Source organism: Barbus barbus (assembly GCF_936440315.1).
Source record: "Barbus barbus genome assembly, chromosome: 26".
NCBI lineage: Eukaryota > Metazoa > Chordata > Actinopteri > Cypriniformes > Cyprinidae > Barbus > Barbus barbus.
In genome coordinates, this window is record NC_136754.1 from 956,210 (window position 1) to 965,000 (window position 8,791).

At 38.1% G+C, this 8,791-nt stretch overlaps 1 protein-coding gene across 1 annotated transcript in view; it reads left to right on the plus strand.

The window, feature by feature from the left end:
• The window catches only part of LOC306845760 (neurocan core protein-like), a gene marked incomplete at its 5' end in the record, with an annotated part of 67,765 nt that overhangs the window by 11,375 nt on the left and 47,599 nt on the right, over window positions 1–8,791 (plus strand). The window contains 2 exons of the mRNA XM_079378739.1: window positions 759–906; window positions 5,247–5,621. Of these exons, the coding sequence (XP_079234865.1) occupies window positions 759–906; window positions 5,247–5,621 (523 nt within the window). The remainder of the gene's footprint in view (window positions 1–758; window positions 907–5,246; window positions 5,622–8,791) is intronic.

Genomic DNA, 8,791 nt, shown 5'->3' on the forward strand with positions numbered 1-8,791 from the left:
TTGTCCTTTCTAGTAGTTTTTTAAATCAATATATTTTCATTTAGCTTTAAATTATATTATAAATTAAATTATATTATTGTTTTAGTACTTCAACTTATTTTATTTTAATTAGTTGCCAAAGCAACATTTCTAAGTTTGTCTTTTTTTTTTTTTGTAGTTTATGAACACTTTTTTTTCTTTCATTTATTTATTTTTCTGTTTGTTTTATTCATTTTAATACTTAGAAATAACTGAAACTGAAATAAAATAAGTTTAAGTTTGTCCTTTTTTTAAGTGTTTTTTTAGCTTTAATTGATGTATTTTAGCTTAATTTTAGTAATTTTAGTGCTTCAGATTGAACTGATTTTATTTTCAGTTAGCTGCCAAAGTTTTAGTAATTTTATGGGCTTTTGTCCTTTTTTATAAATTTTTTTTATTTGAAAAATGTAGCTTTAATTTATATTTATTTCAGTTTTAGTCATTTTTCGTAATTCAATGTAAACAGTGCTTTAATTTTAGTAGTTTTTTATGAATAGATTTTTATTTAGCTTTAACTAAATTTGAGTAATTTTAGTACTTCAATTTAAGATTATTATATTTTATTTAGTTGCTAAGGTGACATTTGTAGTTTTCATTTAAGTTTTAGTTAACAACAACCACACTGATTCTGGCATTGCCTTTATCACAATGGACATGCATTTCTGCCATAACATGTGATTTTGGCCCTAGCGAGGTGTCTTAGTAGGCGACATGATTCTGCTGCTTGTGTTTTGGATCAGCGTTGGTCCTGTGAGGCAGATCAGCAGTGTTTTGTGTTGTTTGGACGGCAGCGACTGGAATCAGATTTAGCGTATATCGAGCCGAGCAGCAAACCCCCGTCCTCCCGTCGCTCCTGGTTACTGAGCAGTGGTTGCCATGGTTATGATGGTGAGGCTGAGAGGTGTAAACTACTGCAGGTGCTGCTGTGTGTGTGTGTGTGTGTGTGTGTGGAGCTGGAAAGGTTATTCACTTAATACATTCAAATGTAACCCCCCTCTGGGAGTCTGTTAGAAGTGTGTGAGAGAGAGAGAGAGTGTGTATTACCCACTGTGTCCGATGGCATCTTATTTATGAAAGCCACTGGTGGGATTGATTGTGTGACGTGTGTAAATGTGATTGTCCTGTATTCTCATGTTTGCTATATGAGCAACTACATCAACAGCTCATATGTCACCCTAAAATTAAGATTAAAATCAAAATTAATATTAAAAATGAAAATAAATGGATATATAAATGCATAAATTAATAAAATATATACAGTATATACTTTAACTTTTATACTTTTTAAAATTCATTCAGTTATATAAATTACAAATTATATAATAAATAATATATAGTGTTTATATAAATTACATTTTAATATTCAAATAGAAAGCTGTTATCTTAAATAGTAAAAATATTTCAAAATTGTACTGTTTTTCTGTACTTTGGGTCAAATAAATGCAGGCTTGGTGAGCAGAAGAGACTTCTTTAAAAAACATTACAAATATTATTGTTCTAAAACTTGTATCGTATGTATATGTGTGTGTATAAATGGTATTAAATAAATTAATGCCTTTATACTGATTTAAAAACAAAACATACAAACTGATATATCATGACTAATATATTAAATATAAAAATGAATGCAATTATTGTAAAACGATTATAATACATTGAGTTATTAAACATTTATAATAAAATCACAAGGATATAAATAAATGTAAATTATATTTTCATATTTGTAGTATTTGTTTTACTGCCTTTAATTTATACACATTTAAATAAAGTTGTTTAATCAAATACAGTAAAAACATTACATACAGTAATTATAATCCACATTATGCTAATGATAATTTATGGACTTCGTTGATTTCTTTGGGTTTCTTCTGTGTTTTGGTGAAATTCAGCCGTACGTGTTTGAGTTACGTCTCATTAGGAAGGAAAATGACTTGAAAATGAATTGACAAAAACAAAGCCGTGGGGGGTGTATGGAGACCATCTAAATGCAGATTTGAGCTTTTATCACTTATATCACTATTCAAATGCTGGGATATACACTCATCCCTAAATCCATATGGAATGAAGAGCTGCAATTGATTTTCTATGCGTTTCCTGCTACAGCTTGAGGTTGCAGCGAAGAGCGTGGATTTGGGAGATTAGATCGTCTGTTCATCTTCCCTTCTCACTTAAAGCAATATTCCAGGTTATTCACATTTGCATATATCTGTGGACTGCATCTGTGTGTAAAAACCAGTGGGAAATGTTTACAGTAATGCACTTACAACGCAAGCCTAGCAGGCAGTTCATCACAAATAAATGTTAAACATACACAACTATCACAGTGTTTTGACAATATAACCATAACCGTAACTGCTGTGATAGGGTCTCTGTCAGACTTTTAATATAAATCACCAAGGGTGCATTTATTTGATCGAAAAATACAGTAAAATCTGTAAAATTTAAATATTGTAATTTCAAATAGCTGTTTTCTATGTGAATATCTGTTAAAATGTCATTTATTTCTGTGATCAAAGCTGAATTTTCAGCATCACATGATTCTTCAGAAATCATAATAATATGCTGATTTGCTGCTCAAGAAACATTTTGGATTATTATCAATGTTGAAAACAGTTTAACTAACAAATATGTTTGTGGAAACATGCATTTTATTTTTCAGGATTCATAATGAATAGAAATTTCAATAGCATTTATTTGAAATAGAAGTCTTTACTGTCACTTTTGATCAATTTAATGCATCTTTGCAGAACAAAAATATTAACTTCTTACAGATGCCAAACTTTTAAACGGTAGTGTGCATTTTTGACTTGTTCCATGACTATGAGGTTTCACTTGACATCTTTAACAAAAATATAAGCTTCACATTTGAAATCCTCTTCAAAATCAAAAGACTGTATTACTGTACACAGTTTTAAAGGCTGGGGAATGAAAGAGGTTGAAATGATTGACTGAAAACATGCCAACTGCTGTCCATACTTGAGTTATAAATAACCTGGAGTATAAAATAAAATGTGTTGTTTTCCAGTAATTGACTGAATAATGGTGTTGCATGTTCAGATTTAGTGGATCTCTCTTTTCTTGGGGTTAGATTATTGGAGTTGTGCAGGATACCTTTATATTTACATGTGAGACCCTGGAGCACAAAAGCAGTCTGAAGTCGCTGGGGTATATTTGTAGCAAAAGCCAAAAATACAGTGTATGGGTCAAAATTATTGATTTTTCTTTTATGCCAAAAATCATTAGGATCAAATCAAATTTCCTACTGTATATCAAAACTTAATTTTTGATTAGTAATATGCATTGCTAAGAACTTCATTTAAACAACTTTAAAGGTGATTTTCTCAATATTTGTATTTTTTTGCACCCTCAGATTCCAGATTTTCAAATAGTTGCATCTCAGCCAAATATTGTCCTATCCTAGCAAACCATACATCAATGGAAAGCTTCTTCATTCAGCTTTCAGATGATGTATAAATCTCAATTTCAAAAAATTGACGCTTATGACTGGTTTTGTGGTCCAGGGTCACGTATACAATTAGCTTTTAGACAACAAAGCCTCCTACTGTATTTACAGTGTTTATTCTGATTCATCTGCTGGGATGAACTGAGAGTGAAGCTGACAGATAACTAAAAAGCTTCAGATGCACATGAACACACATCAGACTGAGATCCAGCTCATACGAGCGAGTTCAGCTGTAAAACATTTTTTTTTCGTTTCGAAAGCTCTCCCATTGTTAGAAGAACAAATTCACTTGAGTGTCGGTTTGGGAGCTGAAGCTTCATCTTTCTGTTGTTCCTCTCACAGCTCTGAAGTGTTTTAATGAACTGCGCTGAGATCCAGAGCAGACGCTCGGGCTCGAGAACAAATATTATTCATGTGTTTTCTGTGTTTGAGGACGATACAAAGACTTTTGCTGTAATAATCCATCAGGTTTTATGAGGAACAGTGAACTGGCTTTTCCTTGTGTGCATCACATCTAAAAAAATCTGAATTTCTCTTGATGTCAAATAAAAAAGGGTCGCATTTGCTTCCTTAAATCACACTCATATTCAACAGAATGATGAATGATTCATCAGTGCATGTGTTGAAATATGTCTTCATAGTCTTTCATCAAAATATAATAACTCAAGGAACTACTTGACTACTATTAATTTTAGTACTTAAGATTTATTTTATTTCAGCAACTTGTCAAGCCAACATTTTTAATTTATTTAGTTTAAATTAAAATAACTAAAAATAATAATGAATGAAATCTTAAACCATAAAAGCATTTATTACTTGAAACAAAATAAATGTTAACATAAAAGAAAACCTTTATTTTACTTGTAGCAATTTTGGTATTTCATATTTATTTTATTCAATTTCTCATTTGCTCATTTAGTACAATAACTAAAATAATTAAACTCTAAAACCATAAAAATCTTTTTCATTGCTTGAAATAAAATAAATGTTAACTAAAAAAATTATTTATTTTTATTTTAGTTTTAATTGTATTTAATTTTTCGTTTGCTCTTTTAGTAAAATAACTAAAAAATAATATTTAATAAACTAAAACCATAAAAATATTCATTACTTGAAATAAATGTTGACTGGAATAGAATAAAATAAAACTTATTTTAGTTTTGGTTATTTTAGTACTTAAAACTGATTTTATTTCATTTCTCATTTGCTCATTTAATAAAATAACTGAAACTAATAATAAATAGAAACTATGTAGACATAGTATTTGAAACAACTAAACTATTAAAAATATATATATATATACTCTTAAAAATAAGGTGCTTCATGATGCCATAGAAGAACCTTTTTGTCTAAATGGTTCCATAAAGATCCTTTAACATCTGAAGAACCTTTCTGTTTCACAAAAGACTTTGTGTTGAAAGAAGGTTCTTCAGATTATAAAAAGGTCAGAAAGGGATGGTTCTTTAAAGAACCTTTTGAATGAATGGTTCTTTGTGGGACCAAAAATGGTTCTTCTATGGCATCGCTGTGAATAACCTTTTGAAGCTCCTTTATTTTTAAGAGTGTGTGTATGTGTGTGTGTGTGTATTTTTTTTAATATTTTGAATTTAAATAATGCTGTTAAATAGCTATTTTAAGATACTGTTTTAGGTAATTATTGACTCTGAACATTAACCTGAGACACCAGAGACCATTTCAACACAGCAAACGTTGTACACTCCACCTTCAAACCTGACTCTGTTCGTTTTTCTCTCTGTTTTCTCAGGGTTGACTCTAGCCCAGACTCCGGCGACGGTGCGGAGAGTGACCCATCCGCCCCTGCGCTGCCCGTTATCTGGCTCCACTCTGCTCCCGTGTGTGTTCTCCCTTCCGGCCGCCTTGCTCCCGGGACACGGCCCCTTCATCCGCTGGAGCCACGGCTCCGGAGCGCAGGAGCGGACGGTGCTGTCGGCCCGGGACGGGGTGGTCAGGGTGCACCGGGCGTATGCAGGTCGGGTCAGTCTGCCCGGATACTCGGCCGACCCGCTCAACGCCTCGCTGGCGCTTTCCCAGCTCCGCTCTAACGACTCCGGGAGCTTCCGGTGCCACGTCGCCCTGGGAGAAAATTATGAGCAGGATTCGGTCAACCTGGAGGTCACAGGTGACATCCAAACTGGACTGATTTAATATTCAATTATTGTACTTTTCCTGGACTCTTTCATACATGTTTTCGTCTTGGTTACGTATGTAACCCTCTTTCCCTGAAGGAGGGAATGGAGACGTCACATCGGATGACCGACGAAATTGGGATCTCACCAGAGAGACCAATCCACTTTGAGTGTAACTAAATGAGCCAATGGACACTGGCATGCAATCATTGCATCCAGCTGCCGCTGATCACAGCGTGATTATAAGAGGCAGCAGGTGCGCCGCATTAATTCATGCTTTTGCTGAGGAGCCGAGCCGGAGACCCGGCAGCTCAGCGGTGGTACAGCGACTGTGGCGATGGGACGTGACGTCTCCGTTCCCTCCTTCAGGGAACTAGGGTTACATACATAACCGAGACGTTCCCATTCAGTCGGTCACTCCGAGTCACGTCGGATGACCGACGAAATTGGGATCCCTACCAAGCGCCACAGGAACTGCCCCTTCCAGTGCCCTGTGTAGGCCTCCTGACCCTTCCTATCAGGCAGATGATAGGACCGGGATCTACACATAGAAGGTCAACTACTGTTGTTCCTTGAGCAACCCAAACAGTAGGACTTGGACAACACTGGGAAGCATGCCCTTCCGCTTGGAAGAGGCGCACTGCGGAGTCATCTCCTCCCAGAGGGGGTTAAGTGACATTTTAGACATGTGAAGTAACCCCGTAGGGCCATATTGCACATGGAAGTCTCTGAGATGGCTTAGGCTGCACCATTAAAGATGGCAGAACATGGTCTGCCAGGGGAAACATTTTATTCTATTAGCATTCTGCTCTATTAAGCATACCGTGGAATACACATATGGGATCCCGGCAGGGTCTCTCATATTGGCACTAGCCTCACATGAGATTTCAAGAAGTCATTGGCTGAAGGCCTGGCGTCGGACGCTCCGCCACGTCCGGACGCCAGAGTGCTGGAGGACTCGACAGGGTTTGCCTGGTTAAGGAACTCTCTGGAGAATTAGGCGCAAGGACGCCGCAAGCCGACTCTGAGCCGGGCCTCTCTGTGCCACTACCCGTTTGAGGTGAGAACACAGGAGGAAACCGGTTTGACACGTAGGCTATAAAACCTAGCGAACATGTTGGGAGTCGCCCAACCCGCAGCTCTACAGATGTCTGCTAGCGAGGCACCATGAGCCAGCGCCCAGGACGATGCGACACCCCTAGTGGAGTGAGCATGCAACCTGAGCGGGCAGGGCACACCTTGTGCTTCATAGGCCAAGGTGATGGCATCCACTATCCAGTGGGCCATCCTCTGCTTGGAGACAACCTTCCCCTTTTGCTGTCCTCCGTAACAGACAAAGAGCTGTTCTGAGGTCCTGAAGCTCTGAGTTCTATCCACGTACTGTCGCAGTGCACGTACAGGACAGAGCAAAGCTAGGGCTGGGTCTGCCTCCTCCAGGGGCAGCACTTGCAGGTTCACTACCTGGTCCCTGAAGGGAGTGGTAGGAACTTTGGGCACATAGCTGAGCCGGGGCCTCAGTGTTGCAGTGGAATCAGCCGGCCCAAACTCAAGGCACGATTCGTCGACCGAAAATGCCTGCAGGTCCCCCACCCTCTTGATCGAGGCCAACGCAGTCAGGAGTAGGGTTTTCATAGAGAGAAACTTTAACTCAACTGACTGCAAAGGCTCAAAGGGGGGCAGTTTGTAGTTCACTTAGCACCAATGCCAAATCCCAAGAGGGTAGGAAGGGAAACCAGAAATCTGAAAACCAGATCGTGCTTCCCCACTGACCTCCCCATCAGAGGGAGAACTGAAGGAAACGGGAGGTGTACTCCTCTCTGCAGAGATCCCAGCCCGCTCCAACGGCAACCCCATCTGCTGCGGAGCGCTTGAGGGGGGAGGAACTCCTCTTGGGGAAGCCCTCACCGTAATCCTCAATCAACTCTGACTCCACCGGACGCAGCAGCGCCCCGGGTGCCGGTACGAACGCTGGATCGCGGCAGAGGGACTCCGCCATGCTTGACATAGTGGAGTCTTCTGTGCAACTCCGAGATGGTCATGTCCTCACAAGAAAAGCATGAACCATCCATGAAAGCTTCTTCAGCGTGCTGAATGCCCAGACACACAAGGCAGCGATTGTGACCGTCCTGAGGCGCCAGGAAACGACCACATTCAGAAACGCACGGGTGATAAGACACCTTTAAAAAGACGTGATCACCCATGTTACTCTTTTAGAGAAATGCTCTTTTAGTCCTGAAGCACACAGGGGAGCTGGCCAACGCACACTCCTAGTGTGGCTGTCAGGAGGAAGATGATCTTTCTCTCCCGTACGACGTGACCACCGCTGCTGCGCCGTAACGCCAGCAGAACACTCTCTGTGGAAAGGGAAAGCAGTAGTTTCAACCACTACCGCTCGGCTCCGAAGCGAAAGGATGAATTAATGCGGTGCACCTGCTGCCTCTTATATTCGCGCTGTGATCAGCGGCAGCTGGATGCAATGATCGCAGGCCAATATCGATTGGCTCGTTTAGTTACACTCGAAGTGGATTGGTCTCTCTGGCGAGATCCCAATTTCGTCAGTCATCCGACGTGACTCTGAGTGACCGACTGAATGGGAAATAGCATTACACACATCTCAGGATAAATTATAGTCCTTGAACAAGTCATGTTATTTTAACCAAAATTATTAAAAATGTTTTTTTAGTAATTGAAATGAAGCGGAAATAAAATAAAATAAAATATAAATATTACTGTAGATGAATAATGTAGATGAATAACTTTAAGGTAAACATTTATGAGACCAATTTAAATTAACTGAAATAAGTTTAATATGAAGTACTAAAAAAAACTGAAATTCAAATAAATTAAAACAAAAAGAGTTGCTTAAACTTTAACTTAAATATAAGTGAAAAATATAAGCTAAATCAAAATATTAATAAATACTAGTATATAAATAATGCTAAAATAACACTGTCTTAAAAATGGTAAACAAGTGCTAGAAATTAAGAGTTTGAATTAATAGTTGATTATGAACTGATTTAATATTAAATCTGATTTAAAGTAAATATGCGGGGACTGTATTCTTCCTAGACTTAATAAATATTTTATGGCATTACACGGATTTCAGTATAAAATATGATCCTTGCTGTTGTTGACTGAAATAAAGCTGAAATAAACTCAAATA